This window comes from Electrophorus electricus, chromosome 7 (assembly GCF_013358815.1).
Source record: "Electrophorus electricus isolate fEleEle1 chromosome 7, fEleEle1.pri, whole genome shotgun sequence".
NCBI classification, from domain to species: domain Eukaryota; kingdom Metazoa; phylum Chordata; class Actinopteri; order Gymnotiformes; family Gymnotidae; genus Electrophorus; species Electrophorus electricus.
The window spans coordinates 18,282,190-18,307,196 of NC_049541.1; the positions used below are offsets into that span (position 1 = coordinate 18,282,190).

Here is a 25,007-nt window from a genome sequence, read left to right on the forward strand (position 1 = left end):
GAGCTGCCCAGAGAAACCTGGCATGCAGGAGCCTGACTTACACGTGCCGTGGGCTTCTGGGTGGTTGTCACACACGCCCTGCACACACCCGCAGGCCGGGGTACAGGAATGAGAGGTGAAGGGAGATTACTGAAGCTCTTATGACAGTCGAGGCTGACAAAGATGGATCTGATCTATGGATATGGGAGGGTACTCCGATGCTTCTGGAGTCGTACTTTGGTCACAGGATGGGACGTATTTGTTGGGATCAGCACAGTACTGGCAATGGGACCCTTTGAAGTTGGGCTCACACTGACAAGTGCCATTGCCATCTATACCCTCGAAGCACTGAAACAAAGGGAGAGTTGTGAAGTGCGGTGTGTGTGTGTGTGCGCGTGCATGTGTGTGTGTGTGTGTGTGTGTGTGTGTACCATGCCATGAGAGGAGCAGGGGGCAGTGAATCCAGTGAATGCAGGCGAAGGGGAACAGTCTGATCCAAAAAAGCCTTTACAACATTGTGGGGTCTTCACAACATGGAGAAAGAGAGACATCATGTCCTACTTTAGCTTCAGTTTTAATACAAAACACCCAAAATGCTGTACAAAGAACAATGTACAAATCTACTCTGCTCTTAAGTAATTAGTGTCAGGACTCAGGGGTAAACATATCTACTGGAGGTTTACTTTATAACAGTGTGACTTTGTGCCCTGAGCATATGTAAGTGTGTTAGACCGAACTACTGCACATGCGTTGGCTGGATTCTCTCTTATTATAAATAAAACAAAGAAGTTGGCATGTTGAATCTGTGGAGATAAAGCCTAATAATGAACCCAATCTCACCAGTCCCAGAAACTTTGGCTTATTCTATTATTGCTGAAACTGACATTTCGATGACCAGCTCCTATAAGGCTCGTGCAATGCACGCTAGAGCAGATCTGGAACACATGAAGTGATTGGTGTTGGTTCTCATACTCACAGTACAGTTCTCACTGCAATACACGCTGCAGCCCAGAACAGGAACATTCAGGTCTAGAGACTTTTTCATGTACACACAACCCCTGGAAAACGTGTTCTTCACACAAGGGCCACAAGGGAGAGAAATGTAGATATACACAGATAATTTAGATATGCACCTCGAGATAGATACTAAAAACCTCAAACACAATCAACCTTAAACTCTTTTCCATCACTCAGACAAACATGCAGCTATATTGATTACTAGGTATTTATAAATCTTCTGTAAACCTGAAAATAGTAAAAAGTTTTGAATGATATGACTTCAGCCAACCCGCTTCCGCAGTGTCCACCCAAACGTCTCTATGTGCTGCCTAAGCATCGGGGCTCACTCATTACGTGGGATCATACATCGGTGGGAACGGGACACCGGGGCGCTACTCGCACAGCACAACTGATAGGGACACACTATTGGTGGCCTGCGATGAACAAGGACGTGGTGAGATATGTTGCTTCTCAGATGGACTGTGCCCGCAGCAAAATACCATGCGTTCCACCCGCAGGTAAGCTACTCCCTCTGCCTGCACCCCTCCATCCATGGTCCCACATAGCCGTAGACTTTATTACTGACTTACCTGTCTCAGAGGGCAACACCGTTGTGCTGACCATAGTTGTCAGGTTCTCTAAGATGGTGCGGTTAAACCCTTTGGCAGCTCTGTCCACTGTGCTGGAGACCGCCAAGCAACTATTCTGCCAGGCAGTTTGGGTTACCTGAGGACATCATTTCAGACCGAGGCCCTCAGTTTACATTTCGTGTCTACTACTGGGTACTCAATGTCATGGTCAGTCTAAGGTCTGGTTACCACCCGCAGGCCAACGGCCAAGTTGAAAGGGTCAAGCAAGAACTGGGTAAGTTCCTCCGGCTATACAGTCAACAACACACCGAGACATGAAGCACATACTTCCCATGGGCGGACTATGCCCAGAATTCGCTCCGCCACACAGGAACTGGTCTAACTCCTTTTGAGTGTGTCCTAGGGTACCAACCACCACTCTACCCCGGGAACGCCCCTACTTCAGACCTGCCGGCATGGAAAATAAAGAGCATAACAGCTCGAATTGCCTCTCGCTTCCTGTGTACCGCCAACGTCACAATTCTGAGGAAAACTGCAAAGTTTGAGGCAAATCCCTTGCTGGGAGGCTCTACATTTCAGAATGACCCATTTTGCTTATAATCGTAAGCCTTGAGTTTTCATACCTAAATGGGTAGAAGTCAGGAACAGCATGTCACTTCAACACAGAAATTTACAGACACACATGTAATGATAGTCTGATGTTGTCTGCAAAAATTAAGTCACTTATGACAATTACTTACTTTGACTTTAATCACAGGCCTTGTGTTTCAATACCTAAATGGACAGACGTGAGGAAAGGTATGTCACATCAACACAGAAGTCTACAGACACACATGTAGTGATAGTCTGATGTTGCCTGCAAATATTGAACCAGTTAAGACATCAGGAGGCTCAACAGTGCACAATTACCTTTTTTGCACTTATTCACAGGCTTTATATTTAAAACTTAAATGTGCAGAGGTCTGGAAAAGTAGTTCACATCAATACAGAAATTTACAGACACACTTGCAATTACAGTATGATGTTGCTTGCAATGTTTGAGTGCATGACTCAACCTACAAGAGACTTCAGATACTTGTTCACAAACAATTCCTTAAGCCCTCCAGTAAAATTGGTATGAATGTATATTTTACAATGTTAATGAAGTTTAATGCCATACTATATAGAACATCACAGTAAACAGGGCTACCCAATTGTACTTGCAGTCATATAATCAGTGCAGGTTATTACAGCAGCACAATACAGTTCTTATGTTTTTATACTATCACCAAAACTAAACTCTGAAATTCCCCAACAATTCACATTAGACTCAAAACACCAGTTTGTGCATTGTAAACACCATGACTTGTCTTAAAACCTTTAATGACTGGATGGAGGATAGCGGATATCCCAATCTATACATGTATATGTCTGTACATTTTTATTAACTTAGGAAGCTCCTCAATCAAATTTCCAGTTCATCAAAACACTTTATTTCATTGTCACTTAACCTCAACCACCTTTTTCACAGCATCTTCAGGAACTAGTGGACAAAGTCAGAATGTCATGTGTCCATGGAAGGTGATTTCTGCATCCACATTGAATCATGTCAGATTGGTAGGACTGTGCTTGGACCTGGAATTGCCACTTGCACCGTGGTTTATGATTTATTTTTTTTAAGAGTAGTGTTAGTGCTTTTATTATTATTTTACTATTTATTTCTATTATTTTGTGAATGTTAAAAATAAAAACATTTTCAATGCATTGGTAATATTGTATTTTATACATTCATGCTATTAAAGCCATCTTCAGCTGAAAAAGAGAGAAGATTTTATATATATATATATATATATATATATATAAATAAATATATATAAATATATTAATAGAGAGAGAGAGAGAGAGAGAGAGAGAGAGAGAGAGAGAGAGAGAGAGAAATGAGTGGGATAGAGACAAAAAAGAGAAATGAGAGCAAGAGAGATCAGAGAGAGAGGGACAGATAAATAGAGAGAGAGAGAGAGAGAGAGAGAGAGAAATAGAGAGAGAGGGACAGATAAATAGAGAGAGAGAGAGAGAGAGAAAGAGAGAGAGAGAGAGAGAGAGAGAGAAATAGAGAGAGAGGGACAGATAAATAGAGAGAGAGAGAGAGAGAGAGAGAGAGAGAGAGAAAGAGAGAGAGAGAGAGAGAGAGAGAGAGAGAAATGAGTGGGATAGAGACAAAAAAGAGAAATGAGAGCAAGAGAGATCAGAGAGAGAGGGACAGATAAATAGAGAGAGAGAGAGAGAGAGAGAGAGAGAGAGAGAGAGAGAGAGAGAAATAGAGAGAGAGGGACAGATAAATAGAGAGAGAGAGAGAGAGAGAGAAAGAGAGAGAGAGAGAGAGAGAAATAGAGAGAGAGGGACAGATAAATAGAGAGAGAGAGAGAGAGAAAGAGAGAGAGAGGGACAGATAAATAGAGAGAGAGAGAGAGAGAGAGAGAGAAAGAGAGAGAGAGAGAGAGAGAGAGAGAAAGAGAGAGAGAGAGAGAGAAATAGAGAGAGGGCAAAAGGCCAATGGGGAGGAAAAGAAAGTGTGGGGGAGGACACAAAGGACAAAAAGAGACAAAATCACCCATGAATACTCTGTTCCTTCATCATCACTCATTTAAAGAACGAGAACACTGAATGAGTGCAGCATGTGTGGAATTCTACCACAGGAGAAGACTGAAAAACACTTTAGAAATGTGCCTTTGACTGAATAAATTATAAAGTAATTTGAGTTTATTAAGTAAACCCCTTCTGACAGAGGCAGGTTTCAGTCAGTCAAATCCCATCAGTCAGTCTGGCTAGGCAACACTCTGCTAGTCTCTGCAGTTTAATGTTGATATTATAACTCAACAGAACCTACTTTAAAATTATAGTGTCATTACTCTGGGCTTTGCATTAGGCACTTTGCAATATTAAGATATTGTATTATGTGTATTTCTACTGCAATTATATTGTATATATAGTTATTACAGTTGTCTTCTTGTCATAAACGAGTGTAATGCTGCCCGAGTGCCGCAGGGTGTGGAACAGGACGCTCAGACTCCCTCGATTTAATGAAACATTTATCAACATGAAACACTAATGATGACGGTGGCACTCACACATAGAAAACGGTTATACACAATGTAAACATTCAACAATGGTCAACATACATCAATTAACATTAACAAACATTTACAATTACATTTACAATGGCCAACCCCGAGGCACGCACTGACAGGGGTTTAAACAGATGAACAAACACTCAATAATAAACCCCGTGCAGGTGCGTGCCATCACGGGGGTGTGGCTATAGACAACGGTGAACCCCCTGCACGCGGCAGGACACATCACTTGACTCATGGGGGTGGCGGGGGGAGCGTCCCGTGATAAATGTAATAGATGTGAATCGTTTTATATTTCATGTGCTCCACTTCCTTATTATACTCACCCGTGTCTTGTTTATCCTCATTTGTCCTGTTTATAACCTTGTTAGCAAGACATGAGTGGAGTTGCGGAGGGTCTTTATTCCATATAACAAAAAAAAAACAAAAAAAAAAAAAACAATAAGCTCAGCTGTGAGCTAACTCAATAATAAAAAGGAAACAAACAAGCAGTTTTTATGTATTATGTGACTCCGGCTGCCCTGTCCTCCGTCTTTTCATTTACCCATTCATTGAGGCGTCTCGGCAGGGATGGTGGCACAGGTTTACTATTGTCTTGAGAGAGGTGCATCACTCTGCTTTCCTTCTTTACTCTTTCCATCTCCTCTTTTGAATTTCATGCCAATACCGGGTCTTTCCCCATCAAACTTCTTATCAATGTCATCTACTGCCCTCCAGTTTCCCTAGATTACTTCATTGATGAGCTTGACATCCTCCTGAATCAATTCCCCACTGAAGGAAATCCACTCATTCTCCTTGGAGACTTCAACCTTTCATCAGACAAGCTGCATTCCTCCTGTATCCTTCCTCTGTTGACAGCATTCGACCTCACCCTCAACCACTCTCCTCGACTCACAAAGCGGGCAATGTTCTAAACCTGATCTTCACCCGTACCACCACGATATCGGTCATCGCAGTCACCCCCCTCCACCTCTTGGACCATCACTTTTTATCCCTCTCTCTCTCCCTCCCTTCTCTTTCCAGCCAGTCCTCCCCATCGTGTTCCTCCTCCTTCCGTCGCAATCTGCACTCCATAACTTCCTCTTCCCTTACGTCTATTTTGTCCAACCTTCCTCACCCTGACTCTCTGTCTTCTCTCACTTTGGATACAGTTACTAATTCTTTCATTTCTACACTCTCCTCATCAATGAATCTTCTGTGCCCTCTCTCCTCTAGACCTGCTAAGTCCTCCCCACCTGCCCCCTGGCTAACAGAAACACTTCGCTGCCACAGGAGAGAAATAAGGACTGCAGAGAGGCGGTGGAGGAAATCTCACCTAGATTCAGACCTCAGCTCATACCAGTCTCTCCTTTCCAAGTTCTCATTGGAAGTACCATCTGCAAAGTCATCCTACTACATAGGATAATTCAAAATCATCAGCATCTGACCCGCACAAGCTCCTCACTATTCCTTCCTTCTCTCCTTAATCCTCCCCCTCCCACTCCTTCCTCATCTCTTATTCCAGAGGATTTTATCACCTTCTTTCAGGTAAAGGCTGCAGCAATCCGCCAGTCCTTTTCCTCTGTTTCCACTCCTCCAACCAATGTGCATTCCTCAATATCCAACTCTCTGAATGGAGATGGTTTTAGTCCTATCAGGTGACATGGAGAGGATCCACGTCCAAACCGTGCAGACTCTCCACTGGTGTTCCACAAGGCTCAGTATTGGGCCCCCTTCTCTTCTCTTTGTATACTTGTTCTCTTGGTGATTTAATATCTTCTCATGGTTTCTCCTATCACTGCTATGCTGACAACACTCAATTATTTCTTTCTTTTCCACCCTCTGACATGCAGGTCTTGAGACGTATCTCAGCATGCTTGACTGACATTGCATCATGGATGACAGCCCACCACTTGAAGCTCAACCCCAGTAAAACTGAGCTTCTGTTTATCCCAGGTACTCCCAACCCTTGCCATGACCTCACAGTTTCCTTCAAGAACTCCCTGGTATCACCATCCGAAGCTGCCTGTAGCCTGGGCATAACTTTGGACAACCAAATGTCGTTCTCATCTCATGTTTCTAATCTAACCCAGTCTTGCAGATTTCTCCTTTGTAACATACAAAGGATTCAGCCTTTTCTCTCACAGGAAGCTACCAAGGTGCTTGTGCAGTGTCTCGTTATTTCAAAGCTCGACTACTGCAACTCTCTACTTACTGGTCTTCCTCTAAGAGCAAGCAAACCTCTACAACTTGTCCAGAATGCAGCAGCACGACTGGTCTTCAATCTTCCAAAGTTCTCACGTTACTCCACTGCTGCACTCCCTTCATTAGCTCCCAGTAGCTATACGCATCAGATTTAAAACCTTAATGCTTGCCTACAAAGCCAAAAATGAACCACTCCCTTCATACATGAGGTCAGTGGTCAAAGCCCAATTTGTACCTCGAGTACTTCGAACCTCAAGTATGGCTGGCTTGAAATACCTTGCTTCGAGTTTCATATTTTCTGTCCTGGCTCCAAAATGGTGGAATGAACTCCCATTTGCTGTCCGGACAGCAGAGTCCCTTGCAGTCTTCAAACACAAACTGAAGACCCATCTATTTGCAGAATATTTAAAGGGCAACTGACACTGCTCCCATATTGACTGACTAATTTAATACTTATTGTAGGGTATTGTTTATGTTTAACAAACTCTAGCACTTATTGTTTATTGCACTTATCATTATTTAAGATAGACCTTATGCATTTTGCACTGTAGGTATCAGCATTGATCCCCATTTTCTACAGTATTCTAGTTAATTGGTATGTTGGACTCTAACCTACTGTACTAGGATGTTCTGAGTAAATGACAAAACAAAAAATACAAAACAGAAAAAAGAATAAAACAGACAAGCATAGGAGGAACAGGATAATAGGGTGAGGGCGAGACTTAGGCAACAAAGTATACACACACAGAGACAGAGACACAGACAGACAGACACACACACACATACACACACACACTAAAGAAAGACTGAGAACCACAAAGATAAATACAACTATGAGCACAAAGACTTGGACAAGCGGGGATAACAGAACTGGACTATGTAAGATAAACAAACAATATTCATGACGAAGATACAGATAACAGAAGTAAAGAAGGAAAGCAACAGATAGCGAGGGTAAGTAAACATAGAGCACGGGGCGATGAACGAGTAGCGAGATAAAACAGGAGATAACTAAACAAATATGAGTGAGGACAAATGAGATCGAACTAAAGACAGACAGAGGAGTGAGGAGCTAGTACAAACAGGATCTTACTCGAAACACAATGAGCACGGACAACGAGAACTAACCAGAAACCATGAAAGACAACCTTACCAAAACAAAGAGATGTAGGAATGGGGTTTACATGGGGCTACAATCAGGGACAAACTAGGAACAGCTGGAGACAAAGGGGAGGAGACACGGAACCACGGAGACGAAAACTGGAAAAGCCGGATGTGACTAAGTTGCCATGGAAATGAGGAAACTGTTTGATTGATATTTGCACCATAAATTCAAGGAACATAAACACACCTTGAGTTGACATGGTACATGCCATCATCCTCATCATGAGTGTGACAACCACCACCACAAAGGAAGTTACACTAAAGGGCATGTTAATGACATCAACATTTGAGGAAACAATTCAAACTAATAACTGGTAGTACAATACTTTCCCCACTGTTTTTAGTGAAAAAGTTGATTTCAAGGTATTTTAGTTTCCTCTCAATATATGACTCCAAAAACTGACTTTATGCTATGAAAAATCACAAACCTGATCTTACATCAGGTCTGTTCAGGTCAGAGAGAGGGAAATATGGCAATTGGCTTCTGCCCTCAAATCTGAACATTTCAGTGTCAATACTTCTATAGATATACCCACAGTTTACAGAATATGAGTAATGGGCCAACCAACTCAGGTGACAACCAACGCTGATCTCCTCTATGCAGATAAATTAGAAAAAAATGACATGCTTGTAATGAGTCAAGAATACTATTGAAAAAAAAAATTTGATACTTTTTCAGTATTACCCTACATGATTATAAACACATTTAAGTAATAATCTCTCCGCAGCAATCATGCATAATTTGTCTATACAAAAACAAACAAACAAACAAACAAAAAGGTTAGGAGGTGGGTCAAACATCTCCGTATTGAAACACAGCTCATTGCAACCTCTGCACACCAAAGACTTTCTGCTGCCAAAAATATTCATTCAGTTCTTGGAGGAAACTAATATGATGACTGGACTACCTAATGCCAATCGCTAAGCTCTTCCACTTCATACAGTGTAGCATGTCTTTGGTTGCCTTTAATTACCCTTAATATTAGGCAAAACCTTAGAATATTATGTTATGATAAATGAAGTCAGTTATTAAGTCTTTACATTTTGATTAAATACTGTCATGGAGCCCCCACTAGTCACGTGGTACGGCCCACCGCGTGCAGTGGCGCTTAATCGTCTCGTTTGTAGCCACGCCTTCGTACTGAGCACGCGCCTGCACGTGGTTAGTCTGCTAATGTCTGCGTGCACTCACACCGCTGTGGGGCGCTGCTTCGCTGGCGGTTATTGATCACGTTCACGATGGTCATGTTGTCTGTGTTAATGTTCACATCGGTAATGTTAGTCGTTGTGTGTTCATGTTCACCGTTTACGTTATATGTGAGTGCCGTTGTGTTTTTCGTATGTTAATAAATGTCTCCGTCCAGTGAGTCTGTACGTCCTGCGCTTGTCCTGCGGCACATGTAGGTTTTATGGCTCCATTTTATTTATGTTTCTTAAATTCATAATAGAAATTTGAATTTAATCTCAGCTAAATGCCATAAATGTAAGAGTGTTGTATGTGTGACTACTAATGCTTTTGACACCTAAAATAAATAACTTATTCTAGTGTAACAATAAGTTAATAGTACAACATTGTCCTTGGCTTTCACTCATAATTTATCATTAGTATAAATATAAAATAAATCTATGTAGCCCTACTACGCTTATAAATTAATTATAAAAACGATTATATTACTCATTTCATTTTAGGATATATAATAAGCTTTCCATATGTGATTTCTCCTTTTCTATTTGTTTTGAAAAAAAAAACAAAACTGATATTTGAGTCGCGTCATGTAACTTTTGTGCCATTAACAAAACTCTCCCTTTTATCTTAAACTCAGAAACTGCATAGCTCACCGAATTCTGAAATGTGTGAAAGTGTAGATGAAGAAAAAAGTAGGATTACATAAAATACTACAAAATATCACAGAGGTTGTAAAATTCATTTTTAGAAATGGTACTGAATGCCTTTAAGGTGTAATTTCCTCGCTAAAATATAATTTTTAAAACATTAAATGTTTTATTTCATGTGTATTTTTATGATGCGACTCCTAAGTAGTACAGATTAAAAAGGAATAGGGAGCCTTTTCCAATAAACGTTAGTTTTATTTAGGCTATTTGTTTATTTGTTAATTTACTAGGCTGCTAAGATTGTTGAGAATTGAAAATGTAAGTTTAGGCCTCTAATAGCGTAAGCAAAGTATTCAGAATGATTAAATGTGGAGATCTTGCAAAAGATCACGTGTTTATTTCAATAGAAGAACAAGTGAGATAGATGAGATAAAGCTTTTCAGCTTTGATTATGTACTACATTTGACCATTTTTAAAAATGTTGAGAAAGAATTGGTGACGCTTGGCTGCGAAAGAAACTTTGGTATTTTTATACCTGGCTGTGATTCCAGCTGAAAGCTGAAATAAACAATGTCGTATAAAATGTTCCATATTGTGAAAAATGCTAGTAATCATTTTTTGAGTTTGAAGAAGTTCAAATGTAATTTCCTGAGGAAAGGCACTTGGTGTGGTCTCTTGGTCATGTGATTCATCTCTTTCTGAGGCTCCTCCTTCATGTCCTCATAGTCTGTAAAAAGAGTACATTGAAATATTTCTTTTTAAAATCTTAAAATAGCTTAAAATATTTCATTTTTGTATTATACACATATTAAATCAGCTTGTAACATGTTAATGAGTGAGAAAACAGAAATTGCCTCAGTGTTTATCTAATCACCACTATAGTGCTAAGAAATTCCATGATTTCCAAGAAATATAATATATGAAGATGTACAAATACTGTGCCTTAAATAAAATATCTTAAGAATAAAATGTAGACGGTAATGAACTCCAGTACTGTCTCAATCGTCTCCACTTGTATAAATATGGGTGCAATTGTTATATAAGTGAAGGGAGACTGTAGTTGATATATAAATAGGAGCCCTCTGTCATGCATCAACATTATTACATTTCCATCTCATGTCATCACTAATGTGACCATGTTTTCACTGTGCTGCCTGTGTTCTTGATTTGACACACCGACTCCACCATACAGGTGGAATGTAGCGGAGGACACAACAAGGGAAGCCACTCACCATTTACACCTCCTACATCCTGTCCAGCAGTGATGATGTCATCACTGTTCTCTGGTGTGTCCACTACACCAACATGCAAAGATCAATTATGATGTTAAAATATAACGAATATATATAATGTTTTATAATATAAATATATATTTACAGCATTACAGTCTATACATTTAAAAAAAAAAAAAAAAACTTACTTTCTGTAAAATTTGGGTTTGTTGCAGCATCATTACAGTCTTCTGGTGTGGCCACTATACCAACAGGAGAAGACATATTATACTGATATCAATAAAATATGTTTTACATTACAACCTATTGTTCTGATTCAGTGCTTGCATTTGACATAAATGGCCTTGTATTAAAATCTTACTTGCTGTAATGTTTGGGTTTGGTCCAGTGGTAATAACATCATCATAATTCTCTGTAGAGGAGATATAGAGGAAAATACCAGTACATTAGCATTTATTTTATTAACTGCTTTTATGTATGACGCTACAATCTTGTAACAATACTAGTCATACCTCTCACAACAGCAGCGTTCTGATCATCAGTAATGACATCATCATAATTCTCAGATACGTCCTCTACACCAAAACACAGATGTACCGAGACACACAGATGTTACTGAGCTGGCAGCTCTTAAAACATAGAAAAGCTCCATAAAAGTAGCACAGGCATCATTCATTTACAGATTATTTAATGATTCTCTTCTTTTTTATTGATTTATTTCTTTGGTTATTTATTAATTTTTATTTTATTTGTGATCTCAGTTTTTAATGATGATTGAATATAAAAGTGCTCCCCATACAAATTCAGACTTGTATTCACACCAAACAAATGAACAGTTATGGGTTTGTAGTAAGAATGTTTGTTCTGTCTGACAGACAATCCCCAATACAGAACCACACCTGCTACAATATCAGGGCTGGGTCCAGCAGTGATGACATCATCGTAGTTCTCTGGTATGTCCTGTCTTTCTATGTCACCTAAGTTCAATAAAAGCAGACTGTCTTTAAAACAGTCCAGCCATCTTTTCATAGTTTGGTTTAAGGAAGTAGAATCACATGATCAGTTAATAAAGGAACTCACTTATGAGGTCACCGATGGTGGTGACATCATCGTAATACTCAGGCTGGTCCACAGTCACAGACTTTTCTGGAAAAAGATGATGACTTTGTTTTTTACACAACTTAAAACAAACTGCTGTAATGAGAATGATGTACAAACAGTCATTCTGTGATAGGTCTTTTGTAAACTACTGCATGTGACTCTGGTTAAAATATGGGGGAAGCACTTCTGCAAAACATCTTCTGATCTACAGATGAATAAAATGTTTGACCAGTGCAGTAAAGCTCTCATTTATCTAACAAAGAGGAACACACACTACCAGATAGACTCATATGAGACAAAGCGGAAATCTAAAAGAACAAATAAATATTTCATGCTAGGTAAAATTTTATGTGTTCTGTAACCATTCATCACAGAATATTATAAAGAAGGTTCAGCTAGGTGAGTTTTAATAATAAATTATTTTATTGCTTATCCATCATTCTAATATTTCTAAATGGGATCCAATTTGACACACACATGCGGTGGCCCTGTTACCTGAGACAAACGCCTGATCCACATCCTCATATCCTGAATGCTGGGATTCAGAAAGGACACTTCCTGTTAGAGGAGAGCAGAACAGTCATGTGACAGGTACAGAAAACCAAATCAACCACAAACTGACTCATGTGGTCATAATCAACTGGGTTGGATACAGGAAGATGGAAATAATAACACTGCAGCCAGTAGAGGGCAGCCTAAGATCCCACACCAGAAGACACATACACACACACACACACACACACACACACACACACACAACCACACACAGCCAAACTTACCTGCATAATATAAATTTGGGGACACTGCTTTCCATGGTGCACAGAGATGTATAGAGTGTATAGAGGCTACACAAACACTTTTCATTCACTTACACTCAATCTCAATCTCAATCTCTCTCTCTCTCTCTCTCTCTCTCTCTCTCTCTCTCTCTCTCCCTCCGCTCTCCCACCCTCTCTCTCTCTCTCTCTCTCTCTCTCTACACACACCTGCTGCTCTGTGGTTTTCTCATCCTGTACCTAAACTAAAGGTGTACAGGAATAATATAGTTGAGCTTCCCCTGCCTAATAGATGATTATCAGCAGAATTACCACACTCCTCACATGCCGTCACAGACACATTTACTCTAATACACATTCAACGTTCCTTTCACCCACTGGCTCCTATTATTTTACATTATTTTATTACTATTTGTACACCTGAGAAAAATTCCAAAGCATCTGGAAAATCAAACACAATCTCTCTCTCTCTCTCTCTCTCTCTCTCTCTCTGTCTCTCTCTCATTTTATCTCGCTTCGTCTCTCTCTCTCATGTTCAAACGCTATTATTACCATTTTACACCATTACACACAAGTGCTCTCTGTCATGCACACACACACGCATGCTTTCTCTCTCTCTCTCTCTCTCTCTCTCTCTCTCTCTCTCTCTCTCTCTCTCTCTCTCTCTCATTGTTTTATATGTATACGTTGGTAGGCAGAAGCAGGATGCCGAGGTAAGCCATGTTGTGATGAACACAGACATTTAACGCACAGTAAATAAAACAAAACCCAAACACAAAGAAAACTAAGTGATAACAGGACACACAAATGGTTAAACAAGAGGTTAAACAAGGGATCAAGCAAGTGGTCAAACAACGACAAAAGACATACTTATAACAGGACTTTAAATACCCACACTATCAAGAAAGATAATGACAGACAATGATAGATAGTGACATAACCGGTTAATGAGCTCGGGGCATGGTGATGAAGACACACACACACACACACACACACGCGCGCGCGCACACACGCACGCACACACACACACACACGTACTTGAGGAGGACTTGAAGAGGAGGGACCCATGCCATTACATTATATAATTTTCTTATTAGTGCTGCACAACAAAATTACAAAGAATTTTGGATATTAAATATTGTTTTGATCACTGGCCATGCATTCAGATGTGTTTGGTTATTTGATTATTTGGAAGAAACCTCTCAATTATAATATAAATATAATTCAGTAAATCTCAGTTTTCAGACTTCACAAACGTCACCCACCCCTTCGAGTGGAGACACGGGTTCTTTTATTGATGTATCTGCGGTCAATCTCCTCGTATACTGCCTCAGACAGAGTCTTACGCCTCCTCTTAGAGATCACTGGGTGGAGACAGACAGAAACATGGTGTCACTTCAGTGTAACAGAAAACAGACAGACTCAAGGATTAATGATGTTCAGAGAATGTCCAGAAACTGGACTGTAGATGATGCGTGAATGTGTCCCACCTCTCCTGAGCACTCTGTTCTGGTAAACCAGCCCAGAGAGAAGCACTAAGGCCAGGAAGAGCAGCACTCCCAGTACCAGCAGGACCACTGTAGGGGTGGTGCAGGAAATAGCTGCTGGTTTAGTTTGTAGAGGACTGGATGTCTTCTGAACATCTGGAAAGAAAAATACACACCAACAACTCTGAAGAACAAGCAATAATGTTTCCACAGTCAATTATGAAAATGACCAAGAGACAAAGAGCGAACCTGTAAAGGTGGAGGTGCTTGTGGTTGTTCTGGGTGCAGTAGTAGGGGACACATAAGGGTCTGTCAATATAAAAGCAAAACACTCAGACATTCAAAATACATGTTCATGTTCTCTAAGAAGTTGGACAGAAATTAAGCACTAACTGATTTAACTCTCATTACCCAAAATGACAATGAAAATAAACTTTTGCAAATTATTATCAATGGGAGAAAATATTTTTGCACAGAAACCTCAGGATCAAGAAAAATCCTTTGACCTGCACAGATGACTCCAGCATCCTCTTTGTGGGAGCAGTCAGTGTGGTTCTTCAGTGAATAACTGCAGTCCCTCAGGTGAATCTCATTCCCTCTACACTTCACTCTGTTCAGCCAGATCACCCCTTCAGCTGCACCAAAGGCAGCACTGCCATCAGCCCTCAGTGCCTTCCCACAGCCCAGCTGTCTGCAGACCACCTCAGCATCCCTGATGTCCCACTGATCATCACAGATGGAGCCCCACGCAGCTTCATGGTAAACCTCCAGCCTCCCAGAGCAGCTTCCCTCTGCTCCCCTCAGCCTGAGAGGCAGGTGATCTACCTCACACACACACACACACACACACACACACACACACACACACAAAACATTAGGAGCCAAAGTCACACCGACAACGTTAGCTGCAGAAATCATAACAGAATAGTAATATAGTAAATTATAGTAAATTATGGATTTTTCTGTAATTTGAACATGTCAGATTCACACATTTATTGATCATGGTGAGGAGAGGACTGACACTTGTAGCATTTGTGATTAATGCTCTCCTGAGTCAAATGTGGACCTTCTTTGTGTGAGAGTCCTTACTGGAGCACTGGCTCTGGGAGGAAGAGGAGGAGCATTTCACATGACTTTGCTGCAGACGATCATTTCTCTCTCCTGTGTGTAGAGCAAGACACAGATTGGACTTCCAAGAGCATCCAGTTCTGTAGTTATTTACGTTTACATTTATGGCATTTAGTAGACAATCCAGAGCAAATTACAAAAGCTCTTTGTCATCTTATCTTGCCAGTACAGTAGGTTGGTAGCAATATTAGACAGTTATATTTCATTTTGTAATGGCATTGATTATTGCCAAAGTAATAGACAGGAAACAACTCTATACAGTTTACTCATCAGTACAGTAAAAGTACATAAAACCAGTACAAACTGGAGAGAGAATCTGACTACCTGTACAAGTAATTTGAGCCACCTCATTGTGATTTTCACAGCTGTTATTACCCCAGGGTTCAGATGGGCAGTGCCACAGAGTGGAGTCATGTTTCCTACATTTCACCTGATCCAGCCAGTTAGGAGATGATTCCACTCTTGCTCTGGATTGGGACTCACTGCCTGTTCTTCCACAGTTCAGCTCTCGACAGACCAAACTTACTGTTTCTTCACTCATCCCATTCACACACACATTCCCCCAGGTTCCATTGTAGAACACTTCCAGATTCCCTTTACAACCCTCACTGAGTCTCATTTCTTTGAATTCTGGTGAGGGGAGAGAAAGATGAAAACTATGAAATGAATGAATGAACACTATTGTCACTGTATATAGTACAACAAAATCCTATGCTGTACTCTCAACATGAACCAGGTTAAAAGAGATACACAACAGCACAAATAAACAAAAACCTAATCAATTATAGCAGCAGACAGCGGTAACTTGCAAAAGTAAATACAAAGTACAGTAATGTGCAACATAGGTGCATGCGCAAGGGTCCAACAGAAGTGTGTCACAGTGTCCAGAAACGGGTGTGTGTGTACAGATGGGGTGATGGAGTTCACAGCTCTAGGGATAGAGCTGTTCCTTTTTCTACTGGTCCAAGTTTTTATTGTTGGAAATCTCGATCCTAAAGGCAAGGAACAAACAGTGTGTGGTCTTGGTACCGCACACCATCTTCATGATGTGGTCAGCATACGCTGAGTTCAGGTCGGGGAGCGGGTATCCTGCAATCCCACCATCCTGAATTCAGATCAGAAAGTGGGCATCCTGCTATTCTCACCCAAGCCAAGTCCTTCCTGTCTTGTGCTGTACAGCTGGCAGACCATACAGTCATACAGAGACAGAGAATACTTTCAAATGGTGCTTCTATAGAAGTTTGGAGGAGAGTCCAGCCTGCTTGAGCCTCCTCAGGAAAAAAAGTTTTTACTGGACCTTCTTCACCAGGTGGGAGATGTTCAATGCCAAGGTAAGGCATGGCTGTAATGTGGAGTCCCAGGTACTTTTATGTTGTCCACACACTCCACTTCCATGAATAATGGAGCATGCCCTGTTCTTATGTTTGTTCTGTAACACACAATGACCTTTTGGTCTTGGTAGTTTTCAGTACCAGATGGTTGCTCGAGGACCATCTGGCTATGAGATAGATCTCCTCTCTGCAGTGAGTCTCATCATTATTTGATATGAGACCTATTACTGTGATGTCATCTGTGCACTTCACAATAGTGTTGGAAGCATGGATGGGGGTGCAGTCGTGTGTGAAAAGGAAGAAGAGGATCAGGCTAAGCACACATCCCTGCAGTGCACCTGTATTTAGGATGAGCAGAGATGATGCATAGTCCCCTAGTCTCACCTCCATGTGTTAGGAAGTTCTAGGTGAGACAGGGCTGTGTGGAGCACTATGGAAATGACATGATCTTTGGGCCAATTCCCCCTACAGCCAGATACAGTGAGAGGTTGAAAATACCCAGAAATTATCATTTAATGCTTGTTGAGGGAGTCAGGTAGTGCGTGATCATCTGCTGATCAGGATTTATTGGTGGCTGCATTTGTAGTCTGTAATAATCTTAATGCCTCTACAGATAAGAGGTTTGTAGGTAGGGGTTCGTTCTAGCACAATGTGATCAGACATGCTGAGGTGCACAGATGCTGCAGCTTTGTAAGCCCCCAGGATTTTAGTTTAGACTTGGTCCAGTATATTATTGCCTCTGGTTGGGAAATTGACATTTTTAAAGCTGGTCTATGTGGTTTAGCATGTAGCTTAGCATGTAGGTCTCCTCTTTTGTCCCTCCTTTACTTCCGATCCCAACTCAGCCTCCTCCTCCACCACTGTGGGTGTTATGAATGCACACACACATGAGGAAGAGGATCCAGTTGCTAGAGGTTTTATTGAAGAAACGGGGCAGGTTAGAGGAGTCAGGTGGGTACTCATATTCAGTTCGGTGCGAGGTTGAAAATGCTGGTCAGAGTCGACAGGCAACCAGGGGTCATGGAGGAGACGAGGTCTGAAACACAGGCAGGATTCCACGTATATGAAAGGCTCGGTATGCAACGTGGCAATAGCAATACTTTGCAAAGAGAGTGTGAGGGAGGGGAGCTTAAATAGGGAGAGAAATTAAGAGAATATTTATCGGGTGTGTAACTAGTACTCCGGCGAACCAGACCAGAGATGTCCGTCAGAAGATGTAGGCGTGGCAGTGTGTGTATGAGTGTGGTTCCAGGCATAGCTTTGCTGGGATAAAATCCCGTTTCTCCGTTGTATAAAGTTGGCATCATCTACCAATATCTAAAAGTTCAGTTCCCCCAAACAGGATTAACACCTGAAGTGTCCAAACAGGCAGACAAAACACACAGTAGGACAAAAAACTGAGAGTACCCAGCCACTGCTGTAAGGGTTGGCACCAGGCCAAGGCTTCCTCTGGCCGCCAGAGTGAGGCCTCAAGTCAGGCACACTACTAATCAAGCTTGATGCCCAACAGCTGGGCAAGATCTATATAAGCCCAGTCACCCAGTCACTCAGTGCTGGGTCTTTGCTAAAGTTTTGCGCCAAGCTCCTAGCCGATAACTCTGGGTATCAAGGTCCGCGAGCCCTTGTGCTAGGCCTCTTTTCTGCTCTGCGAGGGTATCTGTTTTTACACATCCCCTCCCTTCTCCAGTTTTCCCCTCTCGAGTCTGTCTCTCTCCCAAGGCTCCTCTTAGCCATTAAAGTTCCTCCCTATTTTCTGGTTTTGTTTGGGAACTTTTAGTTTGGTTTTCCCGAGTGCATGGGGACTGCCATTCTTTCCGTGGCATCCTTTGTTCTCTCTTTTTCCACGCTCGGCGTGTTGTTTAGTTTTTCCTCTCATTTTGTCCTCCTCCATTCCTTTTAAGTGCGATATACATGCAGGTCATTTTGATGGCCACTGCAGTCTAGCAGGAGTTCATTTGCCGCACAGCAAAGCGGCAGGGTCCAACTCCCCACCTTTTTTTTCTCCTCTCATTTTACCTGTTCTAAGATCTAACTGTTTTGCACACGGGCCCCCCATCATTAAAGCATGGTGGCTCACCCAGTGGACTGTTAAAGGCATCACCTATCAGACCTGGGTTTGAATACCATTACAGCTGCATTTCCTCTTAATAATTATTCATTCAATAAAAATGTAACAAGAATTGTTCCCTCAAAATTAATATTTAACATGGGTGTCACTAGAACTGATGTAGCAAGTGACTCAGTAAAATATTTCCATGCACCAGTATAATCATGCAGTCTTAATGCTTTCTGCTGTATTGCTGATCAGATCTAGCTACAAAACAAAAGCATTAACACACACAAATTAACTACAGGTACTACATTTCCCATAATGACCCAGCATATTTCCAAACTCTTGAGCAGCTAAAACCTTCAGTCAGAGCCAGTGTCAAGTATTTAAAAGCAAGTTAGCCATGTAGAAGATAATAGTAATGGATATATTTTAAGGTTAGTCCCTTATAACCACAGCAATGTAGTAACACAAGGTAATAACACAATGTAATAATTATACAATTACAATATAGTATCATTCTGTAAAGCACATTTACAAATTTAAGGGTATTTGTATGTACCAATATACCATGTTTATTCTTCTTCTTGTGTTGTTACAGTGTTATTAGACTTATTTTACTGGAACAAAACAATTATATAATTGTCATATTTTATACAAAAATGAATGAAGATAAAAAAAATTCATGATTGTGACAAGCCTATTTTTTAGTGATCACTATATACAGAGCTTTGAAAGACAATCAGCCACATCATGCTGATTGAGAACAGCAGCAGTCAGCACACTTTACCTGAGCACACCACTCCTACATCCTCTTGATGTCCACACTCATCTTCTCCACAGAGTTGATACCTACAGTTCCACAGGGATGTCTCATTCCCCTCACACTGCACCTGATTCAGCCATATGGGCCCAGTTCCAGGACCAAACCAGGCTGGTACGTGGGCACTGAAGGCCACTCCACACTGCAGCTGCCTGCACACCACCTGAGCATCCTCAATATCCCATAAATCATCACACACTGTCCCCCAAGAGCCATTGTGGAAAACCTCCAGCCTTCCTGCACAGTCTCCCCCAGAACCAAGCAGTCTGATGGAGCTGTGGGCTGAGTTAAACACACCTACACACACACACACACACACACACACACACACACACACACGCATGCACGCACGTATGCAAAGACGGAACACTGTATATACGTACACAATCACACAATTGAATGTCCAAGATAGTTCAGAAAGTTTAACCTTTGCATTTTTGTTCATTGTTTTACCTAAATAATGTTTTACCAAAATCATTATTTTTGATACTAAGAGATAAATGTCATAAATCATCACACAATAGGGACACATTTTACGTCAATGTAACACTTACCAGAGCAGGTGATTGACAGCTGTTCCCTGGAGCTGCAGGAGAGGTTGAGGAGGTTTGCACTACTGCAGTTCCCCAGATGAGCTTCACTCCCAGAACAATTGAAACCCGTCACACAGATGTGGCTGTGTTGTTCAGCACTGGATGGAGAGGAGCTGGAGAAGTTCAACACAGAACCACAACCCAGCTGTCTGCAGATCACTGAGGCCTCAGACACGCTCCAGGAGTCCAGGAGAACTCTCCTCCAGTCCTGGATGAAGTAAACCTCAACCTGCCCCTCACACTCACTCCCTCCAGACAACCTCACTCGCCCCTCATGAAAGGCCTGAGAGGAATCTGAATGGGAATATAATTAAACATAGAAATTAATTAGCTATTTTTTTAGTATGCAAAAGCACTAATTTCACTAACATAGTGAACATGAGTGGAAGAGCTCACCTTTGCAGATGACTCCAGCATCCTGTTTATGAGAGCATGCTACTGGACTCCATGATGAGATGGGACATTCTGATAGGTGTGTCTCGTTCCCATGACAATCAAACACATCAGCCCAGATGTGGCCAGTCCCCTCCCCAAACCAGTCCGCCCCAAACACAGCCAAAGCACTCCCACACTTCAGCTGTCCACAGAGGACACTGGCAGCTCTCATATCCCAGCTATCACCACAAACTGAACCCCAGTCACTGAGGTACTGGAGCTCCACTCGACCAGAACAGGAGTCCCAGCCATTAACCAGACGTGCCGCTGTGTAACCTGAACACATAACTGACATCTTAGTGCAACAGCATTCAATTCATATTTATTTCATTATACATGTATGCAAATGTACATACATGATATGTAAAATAGCAAGAAAGAGATAAATATTGACATATAACCTGAACATATTAGTCCCACATCATTATCATGGGAACAGTGTTTGGGTGAAGACATTATTGGACAGGAGTAAATATCAGATTCGTTGCCTCGACACTGAAGCTCCTCTGTCCACACCTGGCCCTCCCCTCTGCCAAAAGCAGCTGCTCCCAGCACCTCCACAGGAAGCCCACAGTCCAGTTCTCTACACACAACCTCTGCATCCTGCTGGTCAAAGTCAGCATCACACACTGTGGTCCAGGTCTCTCCATGAAGCACCTCCACTCTCCCAGAGCACAGGTGAGGACCGTTGGTAAGTCTGGATTTCCTGTGAGCTGTGCATTTAATTGATTTGAATTATTACACTGAGTAGTGCACACAAGAAGTGGCATATTTCACTAATTTCTTTAATAGCATTAGACTTTAATAGCATTAGATTTATTGTATATAATAATGTATATTCAGTATCATATTGTCTTGAATCACCTCTAAAGGCCGTGAAACACTTTTCACTGCACAGGTAATAAACTGTAAATTTGGACTTTCTGCTAATTATATAATCTGATATGTAGATCCATTATTCATTTTGAATATATTTTGAAATATTAATTTTAATAACAATTAGTATAAAAAGTTAATGATATAAAAATACAAATTCTATTCCATCAGTAATTTTTTCTGACTCTTGTCTTGGAGCTGCAGTGGTGATGAATATTCTCTGTTAAAAATCTTTGGCTCATTTTTTGCTAATAATTGTACGAGAAACCAAAAATATGAGCAAGAACTGCTTTAATAACAGTTGATTAAATACAATTATTTTAATGTTGATTAAATGCTCAATTCAAGTGAAAAATTCTGAAAAATTAAATTGGTATGATAAAGATATTTTTGTGATATTTGATGTGATTTTTAAAAAATATATATTTTTGTATGTATTTTTAAAATCTTACCTGAGCACCTTACTCCAGCATCTTCAGTATGACGACAGTTAGTAACCCCCCACCCTGCTGATCTACAGTTCTTGAGTGTAGACTCTGATCCACTACAGTCCACATTATCCATCCAGGTTTGTCCTGATCCTGGTCCAAAGTGAGCATTATGTACTGCATCTACAGCCTCCCCACAGCTCAGCTCTCTACATACCACTGCAGCATCTCTCATATCCCAGCCAAAACTACACACTGTTCCCCACTGTCCTCTATGAAGAACCTCCACTCTCCCAGCACAGCGACTACCACCATTCACCAGCCTCACACTGTCTGTTAAAGGAGTGAGAAGTGTATGTGAGAGAGAGCAATTATAATCAATTATAATTGATTGATTTAAACAGAACAAATTCCAAATGGAGATCTAACTACTACTAAAAGAAATGTTGAAAATTAAAATGCTAAAATATTTCAAATTAAACATTTTGTTACAGAACGCTCGCCTCTCGCGAATCACGTGGTTTGGCTTGCCACGTGCAGTTGGAGGATCTTTGTTTGCAACCATGCCTGCACACACCTGCACCTCGTTTGTCTTTGTGTCTTTAAACCTGTGTCAGTGTGTGTAGTGTTGTTGGTCATTGTTGATGTAGCGTGTTATTTGTCAGTTAATATCTAAATGTAACATTCGTAATCATGTTTGTCTAGCTCGTGCTAATGTTAAAAATTGTTAATGTTAATTGTGTCTATGTTCACTGTTTGTGTTGCACGGGAGTGCCACTATAGTCTTTATGTTTAATGTAAATAAATGTTTGTCCACGTTGAGAGAGTCTGTGTGCCCTGCTCCATGCCCTTTGGCACTCGGGCCACACATTACACATTTAAAGAGCTGAGACAAAATTAAATAAAAACAATCAATTAAGAATGAAAAGTTTAAAGATATGCAAATAGCGAGAAAAAGATAAATATTGTCACATCACCTGAACATATTAGTCCCACATCATTATTATGGGAACAGTTGTGTTTGAGTGAAGATGTTGTTTCACAGGAGTAAATCTGAGATTCATTGCCTCTGCAATGAATCTCCTCTGTCCACACCTGTCCCTCCCCTCTGCCAAAAGCAGCTGCTCCCAGCACCTCCACAGGAGGTCCACAGTTCAGCTCTCTACACACAACGTCTGCATCCTGCTGGTCAAAGTCAGCATCACACACTGTGGTCCAGGTCTTCCCATGAAGCACCTCCACTCTCCCAGAGCAGCGAGGACCACTGACCAGCCTCACTCCTAAAATATTAGTACAGGGAATAGAGACAAATGTAAATTTTTGTAATGACTAAGAAATGCTTAACCAGATTAATATTAAGGTAATGCACTAAATAATGGATGGCTCGTGTATTTTTCTTTAATGTCATAAAATATCAGTACAAACCTTTATGTAAATATTATATATTGCCAACATACAAGATATGACTAAAACTAATATTCAAGAAAGTTTAAGAATTTAATATCTATCCATAGCATCAAAATTTGCCAAAGACATTTGAAAGTAGAATCATAGTGACTAAAACTTTTAGTTTACTATATTAGGTTGTGAATTAAAGTCATTACAGATGTCATATGTAGATGTAATGTGGTTTACCTGAGCAGATGATCCCAACATTGTTAGTTTGATTACAGTTATGTTTACCCCACCCTGCTGATCTACAGTTCTTCAGTGTAGACTCTGATCCACTACAGGTCACATTATCCATCCAGATTGGTCCTGATCCTGGTCCAAAGTGAGCATTATGTACTGCATCTACAGCCTCCCCACAGTCCAGCTCTCTACACACCACTGCAGCATCTCTCATATCCCAGCCAGCATCACACACTGTTCCCCACTGTCCTCTATGAAGAACCTCCACTCTCCCAGCACAGCGACTACCACCATCCACCAGCCTCACACTGTCTGTTAAAAGAGACAGAAGTGTATGTGAGAGAGAGAGAGAGAGAGAGAGAGAGAGAGAGAGAGAGAGAGAGAGAGAGAGATTATAATCATAATTAATTGATTTAAACAGAACAAATTTCAAATGGTGATCTAACTACTACTAATAGAAATGTTGAAAATTAAAATGCTAAAACATTACAAATTAAACATTTTGTCACAGAATGCTCGCCTCTCGCGAGTCACGTGGTTTGGCCTGCCACGTGCAGTGGGAGGATCTTTGTTTGCAACCATGCCTGCACACATCTGCACCTTGTTTGTCTTTGTGTATTTAAACCCACATCAGTGTGTGCGGTGTTGTTTGTCATTGTTGATGTAGGGTGTTGTTTGTCAGTTAATATCTGAATGTAACATTCGTAATCATGTTTGTCTAGCTCGTGTTAATCTTAAAAATTGTTAGTGTTAAGTGTGTCTATGTTCACTGTTTGTGTTACACTGGAGCACCACTATCGTCTTTATGTTTTATGTAAATAAATGTTTGTCCACGTTGAGAGAGTCTGTGTGCCCTGCTCCACACCTTTTGGCACTCAAGCCACACGTTCCACATTTAAAGAGCTGAGACAAAATAAAATAAAAACTTTCAATTAAGAATGAAAAGTTTAAAGGTATGCAAGTAGCGAGAAAGAGATAAATATTGACATCACCTGAACATATTAGTCCCACATCATTATCATGGGAACAGTTGTGTTGGAGTGGAGATGTTGTTTCACAGGAGTAAATCTCAGACTCGTTGCCTCTACATTGAAGCTCCTCTGTCCACACCTGGCCCTCCCCTCTGCCAAAAGCAGCTGCTCCCAGCACTTCCACAAGAGGCCCACATCCCAGCTCTCTACACACAACCTCTGCATCCTGCTGGTCAAAGTCAGCATCACACACTGTGGTCCAGGTCTTCCCAAGAAGCACCTCCA

At 41.1% G+C, this 25,007-nt stretch overlaps 1 protein-coding gene across 1 annotated transcript; it reads right to left on the minus strand.

Moving 5' to 3' along the window:
- Positions 1-10,402: 10,402 nt before the first annotated feature.
- LOC113568762 (antigen WC1.1-like) lies at positions 10,403-23,965 on the minus strand. Its single transcript, XM_035528550.1, has 19 exons — positions 23,755-23,965; positions 21,217-21,528; positions 20,777-21,091; positions 20,342-20,674; positions 19,755-20,084; positions 15,908-16,213; positions 15,545-15,616; positions 14,962-15,276; positions 14,705-14,764; positions 14,459-14,611; positions 14,234-14,332; positions 12,688-12,750; positions 12,172-12,237; positions 11,991-12,068; positions 11,604-11,666; positions 11,453-11,503; positions 11,280-11,333; positions 11,092-11,154; positions 10,403-10,586 (listed from the first exon to the last, which is right to left on the minus strand). Exons 1-19 carry the CDS (start codon positions 23,963-23,965, stop codon positions 10,471-10,473), a joined length of 3,060 nt encoding a protein of 1,019 aa, XP_035384443.1. The 3' UTR covers positions 10,403-10,470.
- Between the last annotated feature and the right edge of the window lie 1,042 nt (positions 23,966-25,007).

Coding starts and splice junctions, on each gene's coding strand:
- LOC113568762 (XM_035528550.1), bottom strand. CDS start 23,965: ATGAGAGATGCTGCAGTGGTGTGTAGAGAGCTGGACTGTGGGGAGGCT. Junction 15,277..15,544: donor CTCCCAGAGCCAGTGCTCCA/GTAAGGACTCTC, acceptor TGTGTGAGGTAG/ATCACCTGCCTCTCAGGCTG. Junction 11,504..11,603: donor GAACGCTGCTGTTGTGAGAG/GTATGACTAGTA, acceptor TCTCCTCTACAG/AGAATTATGATGATGTTATT.